General features: G+C 41.8%; 1 protein-coding gene across 9 annotated transcripts in view; it reads left to right on the top strand.

The window, feature by feature from the left end:
• Positions 1 to 1,704: 1,704 nt before the first annotated feature.
• Positions 1,705 to 23,568, top strand: part of pde8b (phosphodiesterase 8B) — a 36,740-nt gene continuing 14,876 nt past the window's right edge. For 5 of the 9 annotated variants that reach the window (XM_078286744.1, XM_078286740.1, XM_078286741.1 and 2 more), the window contains exons 1-6: positions 1,705 to 1,986; positions 13,610 to 13,612; positions 15,967 to 16,023; positions 20,622 to 20,812; positions 23,163 to 23,222; positions 23,431 to 23,488. In XM_078286744.1, coding sequence (XP_078142870.1) covers positions 1,705 to 1,986; positions 13,610 to 13,612; positions 15,967 to 16,023; positions 20,622 to 20,812; positions 23,163 to 23,222; positions 23,431 to 23,488 — 651 coding nt within the window. The remainder of the gene's footprint in view (positions 1,987 to 13,609; positions 13,613 to 15,966; positions 16,024 to 20,621; positions 20,813 to 23,162; positions 23,223 to 23,430; positions 23,489 to 23,568) is intronic. The other 4 variants (XM_071901716.2, XM_071901715.2, XM_078286735.1 and 1 more) reach the window with 2 other exon arrangements.

Raw genomic sequence — 23,568 nt, 5'->3', positions numbered from 1 at the left:
GGGCTATAAGACAGCCCTCTAATGCAAATGAAAGAAATGAGAAGAGAAAGACAACAAGAGTAGAGTATCAATAATTAATTTCCTCATAAAAGTCTCCCCCCATATTAAGGGAATACTCCAGTTTTTAAGCTCCCTACTGTGATTTTTTTTCCCCCACAGTCACTTTTTACAGTGGATTTATAAAAAGTGGCCATTTGGTCAAAAAATCTTTGGAGTTGGACCACTTTTTCCATCTCTTATTTTTGATATATCTAAGTCCTAAGAGACACCAGCAAAACCAATAAACCAAACTAAATTCCCATTCTTTGTATAATCATGTGGTACTGTGGCTATATGCTGTGGACTGGAGTAATGTTGATGGTCTTTTCAGTGTCACTCAACTGAAGAAAATGCTTTGGTAAAATCCCAACCTGGGCAGCAGCCAGGCCCGGTCCAACATGCAGCGCTAAAGTGCTTTCCTTGACTTTGTCCAGGGAGGAAAAACAGTGCATAATAAAAGTAAAACATGCTTTTATTGTGCGCATGCTTAAAGACATGTTTTAATTTCCTTTCTGACAGATGAACTGTGTTTATCCTGAGAGTCAAATTTCCTAAGTTGGCCCAGTGTTCCCTATGACGTGGAGGAGGCCTTAGGATAAGATACTGTATAATTCAGTGCAAATGGCACATTTATTATACAGTTTTGGCGCTGAAGTCTTCCTTTCACATCCCCCCCACCCTCACCCTCACCCTCACACACACACACACACACACACACACACACACACAAGGCTGATAGACTGAGTATCTTTGAGTGTCTATTTGGATCTGTTGAAAAAAACAACTAAATAAAATAGGCTATAAGCTGAAAGAGTAAGTGGTGAGTGGTTAGGGCATTGATTTTTTATCAAGTCATGAGATATAGCCTCCATCACTTAGATCACTTATTCAGCATGTTGTGGTTTTACAGTAAATGACCCCTGGGCAAGGGGCATGGCCACGGAGGAGATTAGAGGGTCATGATGGAGATATGGAGATGATACCGTACATGTGTGATGTACATAAGAGAGAGGGGGGCTCGAGGGAGAGAGAGAGAGAGAGAGAGAGAGAGAGAGAGAGAGAGAAAGAGAGAGATGGACCGTGGCCAATGATCCGCAAGGAATATTCATTTGAAAGATGAACTAAAGTAGCGACCCACAGATTTCATGCAGCCAGTTACTCTCAGCGGCATAAAACGCGAACATGGCACAGAGGATGAGGAGACGAAGCCGGATATGAAGCGGGAGGTGATACAATAATGAGCAGCCAGGTGGTCCGGTCTGTTTATTAATTTTATTCATTAGTCTGGGTCATTTCATAGATGCGCACGCGAGTGGTAGCCTACAGGCCGACGGGAAGGTTTTGATTAGAACACCTTTCGCTCCGAATATGATATCGAAATCCCCGATCCTGCTCCCCCGGCTGCAATAGAGGAGATCGAGGAGCAATCGGATCCACGGGACGCGTGAATTAAAGGGTACAGTTGTCTACACCTCACGCCCCCCGCTTAATGTGCTCAAACGGGGAGCTGGGGATAGGTGTGGAGGAGAGAGCGATTTCAGCCCGCAGCCGATGCTCGGAAACAACAGCAGCCTCCGCGCGGGCAGCTGTGGAAGAGAAGAAGGTGGTACCCAAGTGTCGGTGTTTATTATCTGGGATCTGACTCCGGAGGCGCGTCGCTGAGGCATGGGCTGCGCTCCCAGCATCCACGTCTCTCAGAGCGGGGTGATCTACTGCCGAGACTCAGACGAATCCAATTCCCCCCACCAGACCACCACCATCTCTCAGGGCACCGCGGCCACCCTCCACGGGCTTTTCATCAAGACCGATGCGGCCGAAACCATCCCCTCCGTCATCACCTACCAGAGCCGGCACTCGCGGAACAACTCTCACCGGGATCGCAAGGAAAACAGCGGCGGACACATCCGCATCGAGGCCGAGACGCAAACCAGCCACACCAGCGTCAAGGTAGGGCGCGTTGAAACACGGTGTGTTGTCGGCACATTCACAGCATCACCGCTGGGTAGTAACTGAGAATCACATGTGAGCAGGCCTGGGGTTTTTTTTTGGGTTTCCAAAAGAGGCCCGGGCCTGCTGGTGAGGTGCTTTGTCAAATTGCAATTCTGTAATGACTGTAGTGACCTGTTCCCTATCAGTCTCTCCCCACACTCACAGTCTGTATAAATGCCTCGTTGCAGCCATTTGTAGGCTATGTATCACATCGTGCTTTGATAGTAAAAGATCCGATCTGACCTGATGCAAGTTAATTATTCCACTGTTCCACTGCATTACTTGCATTGTTGCAAGGTTTATCCTAATAATGCTTGTAGATATGAATGACAGGTACAAAAACATGGGATAAAAGACAAAACCATCCACCCAGAATACAGAATTTATTAGTTGATTTCAGATAGTTTAGCATGGATTCAACTTTGTGGACTGTAAAAGATACAGCAGATCTATGTCCAGCTGTGTCCTGGCGGGAATATAGTGTCACTTCTTTCAGCATCAGGTCTTTGATGAGGAGGTAATCTGATATATAGTCCACTACTGTAAACAAAAGCTTGTTTACAGACTATTGTGTATTGTTTTTCTCAAAGAGCACCAAGTACAGCCCCGCAGCCTCAGGCCAACGATTTTAGAATCCTTACTTTGTCTCCAGTGGGAAAACTGTGTCTTAGTGTATCCAATTGGTTAGTTCACAAGTAACTGTTTTATAACACTATTTCGTAGCACAGAGAGTGGGTGTATGAAAGGACAAAAAGTCAGAAGATTAACTGTTTTGATGACTTGCATGACTTAGGTGCATCTCTGAAAAGAGTTTGATGTCGACCCCAATCAACAGTCTATTGCAGTGAAGCCTCTGCTGTCATACTTGCCATTATTTGGTTTCCTCATCAGCGCTATATGCAGGATAATTACATGCTTCAAAGTTAAGTGAGAAAAAGTGAGATTCATCATGAGAGATGGGTAGGTGTAGCAGCCAGTTTCAGATGCCACATGTTCTAAACTCTTCAATCAAAGCATGGAACCAGAGTTTTGGAAACATCAAAGTTATTAGTCATGTAAACAAATATTTTTACTTCCTGAGTGAAAGTTCAAAATGGTAAAAAAAAAAAAAAAAGTTTGTTTAGTCTGCTCAAGTCACTCCAGTGCTATGTCTAGTTTTGAGTTGTGGACGTGTTTTTGCATATTACTTGTGCAGTTTTAAGCTGTTGGAGTGAGCATGTGAACAGATACTTCTTCTTTATGATTGAACCCTGGAGGATAGCTCTGGCTTGTCTAGAAATTATGCAGCAGATGATCATGACATAAGACCCTCAGAATATTAACCCATTCAGGCATAGTACCGTTCTAAAATGAAATAGCCACATTTGAAAACTGTAACAACTTTAAAAAAGCAGACTTACTGTATGTAAACTCAATGCAGCATATTACTGACATAGTTTCCTTGAGGCCTTTCCTTAAAAAATCGTGGAATCATTTGACATTTGTGGATAAAATCATCTGCTTTTAAATATTGCATAATTAATACCATTTTGGACTGAAATTCAAATTTTTTATTCAAGTTTGGGATGGCAACAACATCTGGGTTGACTGCTCCTAATTTAGACTGAAATTTAGACTGTGATTGGATTGAATGAAAATCATTTGGGCAGCCTAACAGGAGGTTTCTGAAGCAGTACCCAATGACACATAATAAAATACAACACCTTAAAGTAATTTAGACCCAATGATTTAATGCCCTTTATAGATTTGTGTCATGAGTTTAGGGTGGCACAAACAGTGTAGCACTGAGAGAGAGAGAGAGAGAGAGAGAGAGAGAGAGAGAGAGAGACAGACATGTAAAGTGGGTTTGTCAGCTGCTCTTTTGCTCTCCCTCAATTCCTTCCTCGCTCTTAGGATTGAGAAGGTATCAATGATACCATTTAGTGTTAAAACCTTCTGCCCTTCCCTGCAGGATCTTGATAATCTGCCATGGTGTTGATAACTCTCCCAAGTGTGTGTGTGTGTGTGTGCGTGCATATGTGCCTGCATGTTTATATACACAAAGCGTTTGTTTACCCCTCTGGACAGTAAGGCCGGGGTGTGAACAGTCACATGTGAAAGAGCTGATGCTGGTCGCCTGTACAGATCTTCCTCCAGGGCCTCTCACACAGCGGCCGACTTATAAGAATATACAGACGAGGCCGTGGCTCGCTGCTTTCTCAACATCACAACAGCAGCCCCTCACTTTCCTACTGTCAGACCTGACTAGCCCTGGCCTGATCTTGCTGATGTGTTTGGACACACACAAATTTGGACATACAAACGTTTCCATTTGCATTTTAATACTAACTAACTGCATCAATAACGGTTACTATTGGTCTAGGCTAATGATCATCAACAATGTGTTTTTTATATTTTGAAAAATCCATTGTTGGTAAGACAAGTCTATGGCCAAAACAAAAGTTAAGTAAAACTTTTCCAAACCTATTAAGCCCAAACATCACAATTCCCCTAACTTGAGAAAAACTTTCGAGGTAGAGGCTTTTTTTTTTCTTTTTTTTTTTGACTCAAAAATAGTATAGAAGGCCTGCCCTAGAGTTAGAAACAAGTACTTACACTATGAGGTTAGATAAGCAGAAAATACCAGCACAAAAAGACACTGTAAATGATTATGATGAAAAGAAATGTGATCTGTTAGCTGTGATGTGGCAGATTTTTCCATAATGGAGGTTTGTAATGATGAACTGAAAATTGGCCTCGAGTTGTTCAGAAAAAGCAGAGTGAGGAGAAAATAAGCTTGGGTAAAATTTGTTAATATGTACTTGACGAATATATTGAAATCTTGCCGGTGGGAGTTCAGTCTAAAAGAGGTGTTTAGATTCACGTTTGAAGATGCTAATCCACATAATATCACAGTATGCTATAAGGAGATGGATTAGATCCCTGATCCTCACTGCACCGCTCCTCCAGCTTATGGAACTCTGAAAGTCTGTATCTATGCTAATCCTTGATGTTTCAAAACACAGTGCAGACATCACATTCTCTGATACATTTACAAAAATTATTCATGGCATAACAGAGGTTATTCATCCTGTTTACACACACAGCTTCTGATGTGACTATCCCTTGTGTCATTTGGGTGAACGCTGACCACAATTACAGTCGTCTACATTTCCCTGTATCTACATTTAGGTTTATGCCAAGTTAAAGGATAAGTTCTGTGGTTTTACACCTATATGTAATTTGTCTCTTACACACCTGTAGTACTTGGACCCACAGACAATATTGGCTCCAGAGTCAGCTGTCGGTTGAAACGGCGAGCTCCTGTTGCTAGGCCTCTTGCTGCTAACAAGCAGTCCAAATGGGGTTTGTCAAAATATCTCCAAAAAAGCCATTTGTAGGCTCCGCAGGGGAGTTGAGAGTAAACGGAAAAGTTGCAAAGTACATGAATTCAAATTAGCTCTGATGTCATGACACAGTTCTGGCATTATGCACACATTCACTAATCAGGAAATCACAGAACTAGTTTTTCTCTGCCGCAGCACAGACTGCTGTGGGGTGACAGCGTGCTACTGGCGGCGCGATCTAGTTCTGCGGACGGTCAGGTCAGAATGTAAACAGTTGCACATGGAGCCGGGTAGAGTTTGGGAGAAGACTATCCAACTGCCTGTAGTGGTAATGATTGTACTTTTTATATGGGCAGAATTATGTGTTAGGTCCGCAATAGGAAAGTACAAGGAAGGCGATAATCATGACAGCATGGTGGAAAAATAGAGAGCAATGAAGTCTAACTATCCAAGAATGAGACTGACCTCTAGTCCAGAAGGCCAGCGGCGTGGAGATAAGATGTGCTGAGCCCTTGTTGCAAGGACTGTGATTTACGTGAACACCAAGGCCTACTGTTAACAACGATGAAGAATAAGACACAAAGAAAAAGGACTACTGGCCTTTTATCTGGCAATAAAACTTAAATTGAAAAAAAAACATTTGAATGGTGGTTCTGATACAAATCGAAATGACGTAATACATAATAATACATAATACATACACGTACATAATACAGCTTCAGATGGTTGTGTGGCAGCCCTGCTCTGAAGGCCGCACTGTATCATTTCTGGTTTCCAGACAGTCTGCTGAGCTTCAAAGCACGGGCCACACACAAGGTCAAGTCTAGATGAGCAAGGCGATACTCTTTCTCACTTACTCAAAATGATTAGACACTGGCCTGTGGCTAAATATCAGCAAAAGCCAAACCTTCACCCTTCCTGTTCTCCGGCCATAATGTAAACTAACATCTTCATAATCTCTAACATCTTTTCAAATAATAAAAACACCTTCAAAAGAGAACATTAAGCATAACTTTATTAAGTTGATTACACTCTGTAGAATAAAAAATGCCTAAATGCCCCAGCAGGCCTTTGCAGTGAAGGCAATGCTTTATCTGTGGCAACAATGTGTATGGGCACAATGACAATTATGTGTATCTCCCAAAATCACTTGGCCCACTTTGGCCCAAGTGGCTCCCATCCCTAAATGAGTCCAATGAATTAGAGTAAAAAAAAAGTTTCAACTCAAAATGTCCTATACTCTGCTGATAATGACAATACTTTTTGCAATTGCAGATAATTAAGTGAATTTATCATCAGTAATTACATGGGAGGGTAGGAACTTAACAACAGTATTTAAATTCAATTGATGTGAACGCATGTTACCATCTCAATGCCATAAAATGTACATTTCTGATAAAATATCACAATCTGCTGTGTCAAATGTTTTTGGTAACAAAGACTCCTTAGTCCTTTAGACTATTTATCTGACACTTCAACTGATGTCATGAGGTGTTGTTGCCTAAGATGACACTGAAAACAGGATAATGGAATATTGAAGGGTCACCAGGTTTAGGCATCAGAATGATATTGCTCATTTTTGTTGGTCAGGAGATACACCTTCAGTTGGGTTATGACATCTGAGTATTACTAAAGATCTTTAAATGCAAGGCAGGCACTTGTTGAGCTACAGTCTATCATTTCTAGCTTTAACTGGTTTGAACTTTTGTTTTTTGTTCTGCTTGTTAAGGTAGGTCCAATATTCATAATGGAACGGTTGGATTTTTTGTATATTGATCACATAAATTGAATATCATTCATTCATATCAATGCAACAGTTATCATCAAATTCGGACCACAAGGCTGTGATAGATGATGATTTGTTAAAGATTTGGTTACTATTGTCAGGGATGACACCAGGTAGATGTTTACCAGGTGGTTGCAAGAAGTGCCATATTCCCTTCATAGCGTGTCACTTCACAGTCATCTCAGTTGCATAATGTCTCAGTCACAGCTTTCTGTCTTAACAGGCATCTGTTTCTCAATGACACATTCTAATAGCACTCCTAGAGGCTACTGACCAATAAATATTTACAGTCTGGCTTTGGCTCTAAAATAAGCCCTGCTCAGTTCACAAAAATACGACTAATTGCCAATCAATCTTTCAAGTTCACACAAGATCACACAACTTGGGCCATGAACTTCATATGCTATTTTTTTGTTGTCCTGCTGACTAGCAGGCCTATGTCATCTATCATCTGTATGACATGAGATGTGGTTTTGACTCCTTTGATGTAACTGCTGTTTCAGAATTACTGATAATAATGCTGATTTACTAAATACAAGATTAGGTGAAAGCATGTTTTCATTTATTCATATTTTTTTGATGTTATTTTACTATTCCCTGTAGAGTTGGGTTCAGCAGTGTGCCTTATTTTCCTGTTTTGAAAGATGAGAGGATTTCAGTGGTGTTTATGTTGTGCCCCATTCACCAGCAACCTATGGCTCTTACACTGCACTATTCTGTTTTTCGACTCCTCATATCACTTCACTAAACTGAATTAACATGTCATAGCTAACATGTAGTTAGACCATAGGGCTCACAACCTGAACCAACGGCAACCTGGTGTGAAAATTACTATCATTACTACTACTACTACTACTAATAATAATAATAATAATAAAAAGAATAATTAATAATAATGATAATAATAACTAGAAGGCACTCGGTAGAGTGGACAATTCTCCAACTTGCAAAGCTGCAGCCTCCATAACAGTTTATGTTTTGTTTATCATTTGTCTTTCATGTGTGATTTTCTGAAAAAGGAGCATGTGATTGCAATTCTGTTTAGCAGCCAACTTGGATGTTCCAGACGTCGGATGATACAAAGTCGTGGCTAAAACATGAAAATTGTCAAATGGCGGAAATCCCAGATCCGGATCATCATAAAAATCGAATTAACTGATCCTGGGGCCATGGGCTATCTGTCCACCAATCATCATCCAAATCAATTTGTAGCTTTTTGAGATATCTTGCTAATACACAGTCAAACAGCCAGAAACAGACATTGTCTTGATATGCAAGCTTATCATGAAAAAAAAAAATTAGTTTTGTTACCATTCCTAAAAACTGTATACCCTAGAAAATTAGAAAGGCCAACATTTGATAATGTGAGTTGAACTATTTCAAAACATATAATGTATATATGACATGGATAAAAAAACAAATTAATTAATATTAATTTCCATTACCACAAAATAATATCTTACCCACAGTATTCCAGTATGGCTGATAAGTTTGATTTGTTAAAGAAGTGTGAGAATTTGCAACAAGAATCATTTTGATGACCTCGTCGGTCTCTCCGTCCTTTCTCCCTCTCCTTCTCTATCGTCTCCCCACTCCCTCCATTTGGCTTCTTCCACCCTTTTTCTATGGACTCTGCCATCTCCCAATTTCCATCTACCCTCACATCTTTCTTTCAACTTCTCTGTCCCCTTTCCTCTAGACCTGCCTGTCTGTCCCCACCTGCCCCTTGGCTGTCTGAAACTTTGTGAATCAAGCATATAAACCTTCAGCAGGCCAAGACAAAATGGCACAAATGTGGCTCGTCAGATGACCTCTCCAACTTTCTCTCCTCTCATTCTTCTATCCATCCCAGTTGCTTATCTCTCTTCTAACACTCTAAAACCACTCTTTTTAACCCCCAGAGACTATTCTCTATCTTCTCTCTCCTGAATCTTCCTCCACCTACGCCTCCCTCCTCTCTTTCCACTGAGGATTTTGTCACCTACTTCAAGAAGGGGGGTGACGGTATCCAAGGCTTTCTCTCCCAACTACCCCCAGCACTCAACCCCGATTCACTCTCTACTTCTAACTCTAACTCCAGTGACTCTGGCTTAACAGCTCTCCCTCATTTCTCCCCAGATGATGCCTTAAACATTGCCATCAACAGGTCTACCACCTGCGCCCTTGACCCCATCCCCTGTTTTGTCCTCCAGACCATTGTTGCTGATCTGCTCCCTTTCCTTCCTCCTTCCTCCGTTTAGAGCTTTTCATGAAGCTAACCCTCAAACCATCTGACATCAGAAAATATACCCTGGTATCACTTCTTTCACTTCTTTCCAAAACACGTGAATGTAAGGCCTCTAACCAACTTTGTCTCACAGAATGACCTGTTGAATCCCAACCAGTCTTCCTTCAAGATGGCCCATTCTTTGAGCCTGTGCTCCTTGCTGACAATGAAGCACTACACCACTAGATCTGGTTTTCTCCCCTCTTCTCCACTTCTGACCTCTCAAGGACTAGGATGTCTTGTATTATAGATTAAGGCAGGCTGCACTGCATTCGCCTCCAGAGGAGTGTGTTGGACATGGTGCAGAGCAGACTGTTCTTCTTGAGGAGGCTCAACGTGTGCAACAGACTATTCCACATCTTCAATGGCACATTGTTCTTTGCCGTTGTGTGCTGGGTAGGCAGGCTGAACAGCTTGTACAAAAAAAAAGGCTATCTCAGGCAAGGGGAGGATGAGGTACCAACTGAACTACACCTTGGACGATACTGCCCTCTCCACGATGAGCTGGTGCAGCTACAGAGCGCCTTTAGCCTATGGCTCATTCCTCTGAAGTGTACCACGGAGCGCTTCAAGTGTTCCTTTGTGCCATTCCGCTGCACAATGCGTCAGCCAGCTAGGTGGGTGCTGAAGCCTGGTGGCACTATACTATACTTAACCTTGATATATCTCTGAACATATCGCTGTACATGAGATATGAGGTATATTTATGGGCACATTTATATAGGTATGTTACATCCATCTGTAGACCTGATAATGTGAATAGCTAACGATGCACATATTGGACATTCTGCATATATGGTCTCAATCTGGTCTGTAAATTTGTAACTTCAAATATCTGTAAGTCACTATTAACATCTGGAACTTGCTATTTGCCAGATTTTGTGTATAGCTTTATTGATCCATTTTATTTTTATCTGTATCCTTTTCTTTGCTGCTGCAATGACCCAATTTCCCCTCGTGGAGAATGAATTTTCATCATCATCACCATCGTCATCCTCCCCCTCCTGTGGAGAATGAAGTTCCATCATCATCATCATCATCATCATCATCATTATCACCATCGTCATCCTCCCCCTCCTCTTCCTCTTCATCATTACCGTCATCATCATCATCATCATCATCATCATCTTTAACTAAATCTTTAACCTCCTTGCTGGGCTCCTAAAATATTCTCTTGAACTCACCCTGCTGCAGTATTCACTCTCTTCAAATTCTCTCATCATCCTTTTCCCGCATTTCCTCTACTGATGGCCTTTGGCTGCTCATATTGAATTCAAAACACTAGGGCTGGCACACGAGGCTCCTGAGGGAGCTTGAGGCCATCGTCCAGCCCTGCACTCCAACCTGCGCTCTGCACTCTGCTACCAGGTGCTTAGCTCTCCCTTCCTGGCGTTAGCTCTCCTCCTACCTGGCTATTGCTTCAATTAGCTAGGGCCCCATTGGTGGAATGACCTTACCACCCCAGTCACTACGATCTTTCATTGTAAACTGAAAACTCACCTCAAGAAATATGCTTGAAGAAATATTGTGAATCCCCAACTCCCTCAGTAAACCCTGAGTAAACTGCTAGTGAATGTGGCAACAAAGCTATGGCACCCAACTGCCACAGAGCATTCCTTGGATTTTCAACTTGGCTTCTCAGCCTCAGTTGCTAGCTCTGTGTTTCTAAGGTTCTTCCTTTCATATGCCTTGTCTACCATGTCTCCCTCTCTTCAGCTGGTGATAACTACCTCTGATCGGACTGTAAGTGACTGGCCTGTGTCTGCTTGTACTTCCTAACCCTTATAGCCTCCCTAATATAGCTGTCCTACCTTGTGCCTACTCACAGAGAATTCTTTTATTGGCTTGTTCTCCTTCACATATAAAGCAAATTTGATACATTGGCCTATGATTCTGCTACCAAGGGTACTGACCTTGTAAAAGACTAAGGTTTCATCCTGTCAGGATATGTCCTGCATCTGAAGTCAGAGTCCATGTGGGGTTTTCACCTGGACACTAGTTTTGAGGTAGTAGAGAGCATCATAGGTTGTGTGTTTGTCTATCTGTGTTTCTCTGTGTTAGCCCTATTATGGACTGTTAACCTGCCCAGGGTGTTTCCCTGCTTTCTGCCCAATGCATGCTGGGATAGACTCCAGCCTATAGTAGCCCGTGATGCTGAATAGGAATAAGCAGATATGGAAAATGAATTAATGACTACTACTACTAATAATAATAATAATAATATCTTAATATCTAAGTGCCACTTGTGCTTGTTTAACTGCTTCTGTAGGGGTCCTTATCCACCTAGTGTTGGCCTAACACTTACATGTAATCTTGAACCCACCCTTTAACTAATGTCTTGCCTTGTTAACATTGTTAAAGTGCGTTAACTGCATCTAATTCTGGCATATTCTCTTGCTTGTACACATCTATGCACTCGTGTACATGTACACACACACACACACACGCACGCACACACACGTGTCCCCCCCGTGTTGTGCGACTGCAGATGTCAAACAGATAAATAACATTTCTTGTCTTGTTTACTCTATCAGTAGCGAGGGATAATGCATTACAATGCAAAAGAATGCAAAACAATAAAAATGAAAAAAGAAAAGTTCTAGTCTGTTTAGTCAGATGATGGTGACCAAATGAGCATGAATAATTGTTTGTGTGTGTGTGTATGTGTGTGTGTGTGTGTGTGTGTGTGTGTGTGTGTGTGTGTGCGCGCCTGCGTCTGTGCACTGGTGGGTGGTTGATTGTGTGTGTCGAGGGCAGGGAGGAAGCGTGGATGATTATTTTGTGCTTACTGGCTCATGTGCTCATATGCTCAGGAGTTTTGCAGAGCTCTTTTATGCTCTATTCTCATCCACAGACATTCATCTTGCTAACAACACACTATGTTTTCAAGCGCCGATGTTTTCTGTGCCTCGCTACACATACATGTCAGGCACTCTTCCAGTTAGGAACCAGAAATGCTTTTATTGAAAGGGTTTGGATTTAAGTCAGCGTTATTCAAAATGTATTTTTGGATAAGTTGGAATAGTTGAGATAACTGAGATAATTACACTAGCAATAGCCAGGCATTTTAAGCTGGCCAGTGGGTCATATTTTGTTTGAGGTCAAGACACATGCGTCATGCAACAACATCATAGTGATCATCTCCGAATGTGTCCTTGTAAACTGATGTCAGTCAAGTCATTAGCAGCTGTGGTTATTTTCTCACCATCAGATTATGGCAATATCTACCCTGGATCAGACACACACACACACACACACACACACACACACGGCAGTCCAGCCCTTTACAAACGTCAAGTTATTATTAGGACTGGGGGGATAATATGAAATAATCTCCTGTCTTCTTGATGGGCTAATCCATGGAAGTGAAGGCCAAGAGAGCAATGGAATTATCTCTACCAGGAATCTCTTTTTATGTTGTCCAAATTCCTTCTTAATTCCTTGAATTTAATATTCAAGGAATATATATATTTTAAAATGCATTCCGCTGCATACTGAAATTCTCAGTAATGATTTATTCATTGCTATGGTCTCCATGGTTTTTCTATCATGTACTCTAGCTGAATATTTAAGTTAATCTCAAGCGCTCATAGACTTGCTAGACCAATAGAGGACCATGCGCACTTAAATTTTACCGTTCATTGCCATGACTCAATTAATTGCCATTATATTCACAATTATATGCTTTTATTAAATTGTGTTCTTCACAGGCATATCAGTAGCCTCGATCATCACAGACATTCAGTGCCATTCATTCAGCATTGGAGAATATATCCTCTCCTAATATTTAGGCCAGTACACAAGTTTCAATTAGCACAAAGAACCAGGAAAACAAAACCATTAGCAATAATAAAAAAATAATTTAACACATATCACAAATTTAAAAAAATACCAGGCTTCAATATCTGATTTCACATATTGAACAGGAGAATATTTTCTCAATAAAAAAACAAGGTAATTGACAATGCTTGAGGTTTGGGATGTGCACAACTCATTCAGTGTAATGTGAGGGACACATACTATGTGTTATAAAGGAAGCAGGATATTTCATAGTTACAATATGTCACTCTCAGAATAAAGAACTTTATTTGTTGTGTCTCTTGTGCATGTGACCTTAACCTTGTAGTGCTACTTGATAGGTTGTTGCTTTCCATCATCAGACTGAATGTATGAAAACACACCCACACATCATAAGTACATAAGCAGGTCTAAATGCTTAGAAAACACACATATGCTTAACAATGTGCTATTTGTTCCCTTATTCTTTGCATGGAAACATCTCAGCAAACATGTTCAGATGAAGAGAAAGAGAGTTTGCACAATTGAATGAATGGAGAGTCAATGTTTTCATCTTTACAATTGATAGCAGAGGCACAAAGAAGAGGTAAAGAAAAACTGAATGAGTAGAGGTCAGAGAAAAAGCAAGGTTATGGACTCTCAGTACAATTACTTGACACATCTATACAGTATCACAGTTGAGTGATGCTGTACTTTACAGTGTAATTGTGATAATGATATTTTATAATCTACAGTGATGGATAGCCAGCTTGTGACAATAAAGTTACGCTTGCTGTACCTACTCAGTGCCTACAGAAAACATGACTTAACCTCTCATCTTGTGCCAAATGAGCCTATGTTTTTGTGCTGCTTACTCTGTAATATTGCATAATCTGGTGGAATGCATATTCACTAAATTTCATATTTATTCCAACATGTCCATGCATGAATGTTTTGGTACAAATGTTGCCCTCTTTTTATTGTAGTCTAAGCCTATAGGAAACTTACTGGCTTAACAGTCCATAATTTATTCTATTGTCCCACTTTATAAATTACACATGGTACATGTTCAAAACTTCAACCAATAAAGCTAAGCACATTCCATCTCCATTTATTAGTAAACCAAACATTACTACAAAAGTCATGAAATAGCCTAGTCATTATATTTTGGGAAGAAAAATAGCCTTAGATGAAAAAAACAAAACAAAACATCTGTATATCTGATAAAAAGCCATATACAAGGAAGCAGGGAGACAGCTTTTGGTTTACTGTCACATTAGGTATGCTATTTAATATATCTAACAACAACAAACAAACAACAAACAATATGTATCATCTGTCTTTCTGCTTCCATGTGATGCCATATGCCTCCAAAACTGTGTCAACCTTATTTGCGTGATTGGTATTGGTAAATCAGATGCAGGATTGGAGACATTTTCAAATTCATATGAAGATCATTCATATTATTGTTGTTGTTGTTGTTGTTGTTGTTTCTTTAGGTGTCAGGCATGGGTCAATGTTAAAGTCATTAAAGGCTAGTACATGCAGGTTTAAGAACATCCACCTCTAAGCCTAATTACATATGACACATAATGATGATGGGTGGTTGAGTCACCAGCTCCTGTCCGCTGCCCTGCGCCTGTCATACATGTTCTCAATATTGCTAAGTCAGGAGTTTGGAGCGGATTATGAAGATCACACCTCTAGATACACAGATACACACACACACTCTCTCTCTCTTTCTGCGGGTACCTCATAGTTCTCTTCAAAGTACACAAATGGTCATGGTCATGCCCAAGTTCAAGTAAGCTGGGGAGAGACCTGGTTCTGGTGTATTGCATTGTCTCTATGTATGCATGTGTGTGTGTATTTATGAATATGTTTGTGGCACAAACCACATATTCTAACAAAAGAGCTTTTGCTGTAGCCCTCTGGAGAAAAATGACTCACCTACGCAAAATTTGCTCAAAAATAACCTCGACACCTGATGGTTCCTTCTTGGGCAGAACACAGAGAGCTCAATGTGCCGTCCACTATGATATTGTATGATATTGCATACCGCTGGGTGGGTGTGTGTTTCAAGCATGGTGTACAGTATGTGTCTATGCGTGTGTGTGCATGTGTGTGTGTTTGTGTGACTGTGTTTGAACTGTGCGTCTAGCTGAGTGGCTTATTCACAACAGAATGACGCACGTAGTTAAGAAGCCTGTAGAAACCGCCCAGACAGGCCCCACAAAACACAAACACGCGCACACACACACACACACACACATGTGATGCTCCTGCACTAGGATTATGTAGGCAAACCTGTGTGTTCAATCTGTGGTTGGCTGCTAATACCTTCTAAAGAGGTTTGCAGTGGACGGCTCCATGTTGAGTCACTAATGCTGCGGGAGTGTGTGTGTGTGTGTGTGTGTGTGTGTTTACCTGTGCAGGACAGGAGATCGCAAAGCTTTTACTGTAGTAAAGAATCCAGATATCTGCTGTATAGGGTGCTATTGTATTCTGTTTCACTCCTGGCATCTGCCTTCTGAAAGGAAATGTTACCTTACTGGTGTGTGGAATGTTGAAACAGAGAGGGGGGCAAGAAGGGAAAGAAAAGGTGGAAAAACAAGTGATACAGATAGGAAGATAGGTGATGCAAGGAAAGACCCTGTGTCAATATGCTTCTGGAAGACAATGGTAAAATGGTAAGCAGTGCTCACAACTCTTTTGCTTGGTATGTGTGCGCTCTTGCCCTTTTGCGACACATTCTCATCTTGTGCCATTGTATTTTTTGGCAGGTTTCAGCTACAGAAGAATGTATAGGACCTATGCGACTGACCCAAGAACCGATTCAGGTAAGACACACTTTGTCCAGAGTAATGTTTCATCTCATTGTCTAATGTTTGAGTGATGGATGTGCACTGATGTCATTTTGAATGGCAGAGGGTTGATACTGTACAACCAGTGAAGGAAATGGTCTAGAATGAACCAGAATGTCAAACCAGCAGCAAAACAGTGCCAGTGCGCTGGATCACCCTGAACAGCAACTGGTTTTAGTTTTACATTTATGAAATGGTAAAAAATAACATAATGAAATAAAAAGTTGTAAGCCTTGCACAATGTTTTGTCACACACACACAAGCAGCCAATCAGAAGATAGGAATGTGTGTGTCTTTTTTCTGTCAACTGCACAATGGCTGAATAATCTACAAATTTAACCTGCAAAAGTATTATTTGATATCTCACATTTCTTATCTGTTAATTCTTAGGAAGCAGAAGGTAAAGAAAGACAGGGAAAGACAAAGAAAGACTCAAAAGAAAAAATAGAGCAGAGAATGACCAAGGGAAACTATGGAGGACATACAGTAAGTCAGTGGAAATTTTGGATAAGGAACAGTATTGATATTGCAGTTATTCTGACCCAGAAAAATATTTTCGCGTTGAATAGATTTTGATAAGAAGGCCTGCACCAACGTTGAAATCCAGTGTAAATATGGCATCAGAATGAAAGTTGAGATGACAGCCATAGACGTACATAGTTGCTATCTACATTGATTTGTGAAATCAGAATCTAAAGATCTTTCTGATATCCGTGTCCAAAGCTGTATAAATATGATTTTTCTACTGTGTCATAATGTGATACTGTGAAAAAGTTGTGCTCCTGTGGCTTGATGTTGAACCTGGCCACCTGCTGCACAACACCATCCGTCTGGGAATTTAACAATATGGCATTTACCATACCTTTAGTTTTTCATCATAACAAGTCAAAATGTGCAGTGACATCTGAATAAAATTTACTCCCAATTAATTATTTTCTTCACTATCTACTATAAATAGCTTCTTCATGGCTGCTCTCAGAAATTAATGAATGATACAACTTGAGCAGATTAAATGGAGCTGCTGCAATTAAGGAGGAATTAACTCAGTTCTGATATAAATCAATTGAAGGTGCATATTTGCACATTATATAATTGGACCAGTCAGTTTATTGCAGGACAGGAATGTGCCATTTTTTCCACTGCAGCCACATCTGCCTGAATCATCCTATCTCACTGATGCTTTTTCATACAGACACTATCATTTCATTATCGGTACCATTTGAATGATGCATTTGTGTGTATTTGTAGAAATGTTCGCCTTAGACTATATTCCCACAGACATTTGTTGTCTGTGGGACAACTTGTCTCGTCTTGTCCATCAGGAACTTGGGATTGAGCAGGGATTGGGACGGGGATTGTCTGAGTTCATCCTCTGGGCAGGGATTAGGTCAGGGTTAGCCAGATTTGCCCTTGTGTAACAAAGAAAAGTGAGAGTTACCGCAGGTTAGCAGTTGGGATGCAGGTACCACAAAGCATTCCTCTCTTTTGGCAGTTCCTACCTTGAGAATCAGCTAGTTTATTAGGTGCTTGCTTTTTGCTTTGATTTAATTTGCTTCTTTTCTTTTTTTCTTGTTGTGTTGGTCTGACCACTCTCCAGGGGTTTCTGGGTTCAGCTCAACTCCTGCTCCGGTGCAGTGATGTGAGCGGCCTGGCATGCCACTCATGTTCATGTAGAGCTATAGTATCTGCTCTATCCCTTCGCCCTCCTCCTCCCGCCGCATTTATCAGGCCAAATAACATCACACCAGGAATCTCTGGCAGCGCGCAGGCAGGTGGAGGGACCAGAGGCTTTATTAAAAAGCCTTCTAAGACCTAAACACATGCCCCATAAAACCCTCAAACTGCTCTCCCAAAGCAGCGCGCTGCACTCGTACGCTCCAGCCTTCTGCTGGATCCATGACCTAATTCCCCCCCTCTCCCGCCTCCCCTCCCTCCACAGGAATGGAGAGATGAAAAGAGAGAGATAAAATGCTCCGCAGGAGAGAGTTATATGTTGCAAGTTTTCCTTGACGTTTACTATTCCCTCACAGTCCTGGAGAGTATCAACTTTAGATAAGCTTCTAGTCCAGCTTATCTAATGATTCATGCGCTTCACCCACTAAATAGATTGATGAAGGCAAAGCAACTGCTCTATGTAAATGAATTCTTGCAAAATGCACTATATGTAAAAAACTCTATCTACAGTTTGTATCTCTTATACTGGTAATTCCATTGCCTTAATTCAGCAGTTCTTCTACTTAAACAGTAAATAAGATAGAACTTTGCTCTTGGGAGCAATACAGTGAAACACCAGTGGCTTTTATTACATGCAATATCAAACACAGTGATGAGAGCTTCATTATTACCCATAGGGCTTTATAGTCAGCATGATATGTGCTTTGCAGCTCACATAATTAACTGCAGTGTACTGGATAATTTTTGAGGCTTAGGAACATAACATTTTGTCACACTGTGTAGCAAACGTAAAAACAAAAACAGTTGTGGCATGTGAAATTATTGTACTATAAAGAATAAAAGAATAAATCAATTTATATCAATTATCAATCATAATCAATCAAATTTGTGTACAATCAATAAGTGTGATTGTACACAAACTCACTAGCTCTTCTGGGCTCTGGAATGTTGGCACAATGTAAAAATCACGGCAAATAAAAGAATAACAATGGATCTCAATGGGCCGTTATTCTCCTTCAAATAAAAGCCGGTACACTCCCACACAGACAGGCAGCGCTCAAAGCCAGTTAGCCCAGTGACACGTCTCTGTGTTTTGGAATCTCCCAACTTTAGATGGCGTCTGGCCTGGGTGTGCAAACATGGCGGATTAACCTCTGAACTCTGAATATGTGAGTCAGCTCACCGCAGCAGTCGGGACAGGCCTCGGTGCCAGCTGAACACAAGCGGCGGGGCCTCTTCATACACGGCTCTCCATTAAGTGATTGTGTGGAAACAGTTGGCTAGTGTAGGCAACTGTATAAACATGCTTTTACTTAAAGGACACTACAATCAAGTAGTTGTGTAAACATACATCCACTTACAAGACATTATAGTAATTCACGGTCAAGCAGGAGTGTATGTGAGAGAGAGAGGTACAGTATGAGGGTGTTTTCTGCATGCATGTTACCGTAAATGTGCGTACTCAGACCAATGGCGCCCCCCACCAGGCTTGTCGTCGGTGCCGGACTGGGGCGGCAGGTCAGAGATCTGTGGGGACGGCGTGGTCCCAGGGCCGGCTGGGTCCTGTTTGTGTGGAATTTCACACGCTAGCACCATGGTTACACAAACCAGCGCCATGGTTACACAAGCCAGCATTGGATCAAAGGCTGTGGACCTTTCACAGGCACTCACCAATACCACCTCATTTTCTCCCTCCCTCCTTCCCTCTCTTCTTCTTCTTCTTCTCTTTCTTCTTCTCCTTCTTCTTCTTCCATTTTTCTTTCGTCTCCTGCCTTTTTCATGCCAGTGACTGTCTGTCCCGTCTCCAGGAGTGAAGGTAGATAGATGTCACACTCTGAGCTACTCTCCTTCTCTAGTTCTGATTGAAGACCCTGTAGGAAGTGTGGAGAGTGATGCACTCTGATGACTTTAGCAGCCTCCTTTTTTCACCCGCTCACTCATTCTCTTTTTCTCTCTCGCTCTCTGTTGCACCTCCATGCACTCCCTCTGTCACTCTATCCTTTGTTGTCCTTAGAGGGAGTCAGGAGGTGATGATGCTGTGAGGCAGAGCTGAGTACTATTGGTTCTGGCCACAGCCCAGCTGCCCATGTATGTGTGTGTGTGTGTGTGTGTGTGTGTGTGTGCGTGCACGCATGCATGCATGGGAGCACGTGTGTCTTTATGTGTCTCTTATTTCCTCACCACTTTACCAAAGGTGGCTGGTGTGTTCCTGGTGAAACCGCAGTGTGGGATCAAAAACATGTGTCCGCACTCTGCAGGCTTCACATCTGTTGGTGTGAAATACAGCTTTCATTTGTGATTATCTGCTGCTCAGTTTACTCTCAGATAAAGGAATAATTCACTGTTCTCTTTGGAAGAAGGGATTACTCTGAAGGTGGTGTGATGTAGTCTGTTTAGACTGGCTGTACGTGAACAACACTTTTTTCACTCTCAATTTTTAATGTCCTCAAAAATTCCTCTTCCTCACTGCTAGACTTTATGACTGAGGTGAGTCTGTTACATGTCATCCAGATCAACATAAGATTTAGAGAGTTTTGTTTTCATCTCCATTTATCTAAATGGAGTCTGAGTAAAGAAGTTGTTAATGTCAGTATTATTCCAACTTAAAGCTACTTATAATAATCGCCATAGCCTTCCAATTCCCCCTGTTTCATTTCAAAAGTTATCCTCACCAAAGACTGGATGACGTCCTTGATTTAACTCTTTTGGCTCTTATACACAGGCAATTTACAAATGGGTTTCCTGTGAATGTTTTTGTCATCTAAAATGATCATTCAAATTCACCCATCCATCCATCCATCCATCCATCCATCCATCTCTCTCTCTCTCTCTCTCTCTCTCTCTCTCTCACGGTAACAGCACTGTCTCACCCCAGCGTCCGACCCTTCCTGTCCCCTCAGGTCCTGCTGGTGTTCGCCAAGGAGGACAGTCAAAGCGATGCCTTCTGGTGGGCCTGCGACCGCGCCGGGTTCCGCTGCAACATCGCTCGGACGCCTGAGTCCGCCGTCGAGTGTTTCCTCGACAAGCATCATGAGATTGTGGTCATAGATGGACGCCACTCACGCTACTTTGAGCCTGAAGCCGTCTGCCGGTGAGCCTTACTGGTGTTTCTGTTTGTTTGTCCATCTGTCTTTTATTGTCTCTTTGTCTGTCTGAATTGCACTGTGTCTCCATCAAGTAGTTGAACTTTCACACTTAGCCGGCTTCTTCCTCCTGTTACATATCACCGCTGTCAGGTGAAAAACCTTGAATCTCCAAAATGTCAGCTTTTCAGGAACAAAGAAAAACAGCCTTGCGGTCAGCCTTGACCACCGTGCAGTTTTGACATTTTCCAATGGGTTTCGAAAGGGTTTTATAAGCCTATGAGTTCAGAGACTGTTCTCAACCCGTAGAGGAGCATGTAGTCCTTCAATTCAAGGGAAAACATGAAAATCACCAAAATTGGAGTTAAAAGGTTTTCACCCAACAACAGCAATATGGAAGGGTGTCTGAAGTGCATGATGTCTAAAAGCAGCTGTACAGTAAGTTGCTAAGGGGCATTGTGGTGGAGGGCTGCTATGCTCCCACCTGTTGGCTCCATCTGGTGCCTACTGGAAGCACTACAGGCGTCTCCAACCTGAGGCTGCACACCTGGGGTTAGTCGGGCTTGTTGGCTGGAACAAGCAACACAAAAGGCTGCTGCCCACAGTGTGTGGCTGTAGCAGGACAAGTTCTGGATACTGAATACCAGAATTACTGGCTTCTGAAATGAAGTGGCACTTGAGTGAGCCTGTGCTGCATGATGTGAGTTTTTGGCTGACCCGTGAGCCAGATAGTGGCCTGGTTTGGACAGGAACCAAAGAAGTACATAGCTAAAAGCTAGAAAAGGAGGCCGGCTTTTTTGTTAATTTCGTGCCCAGTTTCTATTCAGTTATTTTCACAATAAAAGCCACTGGCCACTATTCAGAAAAAGAATTTCATCTCTTTTCCTTCACATCTTTGATTGTTGTACAGCCACACTGCTGTGTGCTCATTATGTCACATGCATGCATGCTGTCAGGTACTCATTGGTATTTTAAGATTGGGCTGAGTCAACAAATTTGGGGCAGTTGGGACTATCAGGCGGCACAAATACAGAGGTACAAATTCTTGTACTTCTTCTAAACAGTGTGCCTTTCGATCCAGCTGATTCCCTACTAGTATTCAAACGTTGGATTTTTACAAATCAAAGGAGATAAGTTACATGCCACACACATGCCACATTTTTACAAATTGAACATGGACAAATCGGGATAGATTCCTGTAGTGTGAGAAAATGTGTTTGAAAATGAGTGTTTGAAAATGAAGACTAACAATTGTCACTAAGTGTTGAGCTCATGACAAAATATGCATGGCAAATTGATGAATAGTGATAATAAAAGTGTTGTGTAGGTTACTGTGGGCTGCAACTGATCTCCACAAGCCTACATCACTGTACTACCCACTGTCTTGATATAATTTTTTTGTCTGTGTGATTGTCTTGTCACAAAGGAATCCAGTTTATGTAACAGAGATCCCGGTGGATGGTAGTTTAATATGTGGTCCATGCTTGTCTTATCACCATGTGAGCGCACCTCTCAGTCACTATAACAAGGATTTCTCTAAAGGCCTTTGGTTTAGTGTGAAACATTCTCCCGTTTTGCAGTCTGTTAGTATTTTACTTCTTGCAGTGTGTGTGGGTAGCTTAAGCTGTTGTTTTGCCAGCAGTGAAATAGTCCATATTCCTCAGCATTTTAAGCAGTGAAAGCTATCTGTATGTTTAATTTTATCACGGCCATGAATGTGTGAAGATTGCTTGGCTATACTTACTGTTAGATACAGTGCATCCATCCAAAGTTCTTGGATACACTATGAGCCAAACCACCATATACTTTGTAAAGTGATTTATTATTAGTGATTTATTTTCCCCAAAGTAAAGGAACAGATCCATTCGTCTCTCCTGTCTCCCGATTACCGCAAACGGTTTGGCAACTGCTCTTTGTCAGTCCATCGCTCCTTCACTCCTCTCCTTGTCACTATTTTCTCCCTATCTTTCCTTCTTCCTTCCCATCCTCATCCCCCTCAGGAGCCTTGCCATCATCTTTCCTATCCTGTCTGCCCCCCCCCCCCCCCCCCCCCCCGTCCCCCATCACTGCCTTTTTCTCTCCCTTCCACCCCCAAACCGGTTTCCCTCATGGCCTGCCAGCGCTGTGGCTTTGTGGCCGGCCTCTGAAGCAGATGCTGTGTATGGTGGGTCTGTGCGAAGGAGAAAAATGTTCTCCCCTCTCTTGCGGCAATGACATCACCTCCAATCTGCCCACATGTTTATCCTGTACCTGATTTTAAGCCACTTCTCATGAGCTCAAACTGTGGATCAAATGAATACATATTAGTCTCAAAATGCTCTCCTGTTGACTTTTAATCCGTGTTAATTTTCCCTCCAGGTTGATCCGGGCCACAAAGCCCTCTGAAAACACAGTTCTCCTAGCCGTTGTGCCACAAAAGTAGGTGTGATTTTACCTCTGGTCATTCATTTGTAGACTTACTGTATGTACAGTGCTGAAAATATTAGATAGAATTAGAAATATTGCAACATTAGGCTTTGTATTGAAAAACAATACCTGTGGACCACTATATATACTAAACATGTTTATGAAAAATGTTTGCACATGGTAATGTTGCATTTCTGTCCATGTGTCTTGTATTGTATAGATCCCCGGATCAGGAGGAGCCATCTGTTCTCCCTCTCCTCTGTGCTGGATTCAGCAGAGTACGTCCACTAAGTTGCCTTCACTTGTGTTTATATTAACGCGAGCTTGTGGAGAAACGGTACTCCCTGTTGCTAATTTG

This window comes from Centroberyx gerrardi, chromosome 2 (genome assembly GCF_048128805.1).
Source record: "Centroberyx gerrardi isolate f3 chromosome 2, fCenGer3.hap1.cur.20231027, whole genome shotgun sequence".
NCBI lineage: Eukaryota > Metazoa > Chordata > Actinopteri > Beryciformes > Berycidae > Centroberyx > Centroberyx gerrardi.
This window is presented reverse-complemented; position numbering and strand designations above follow the sequence as displayed.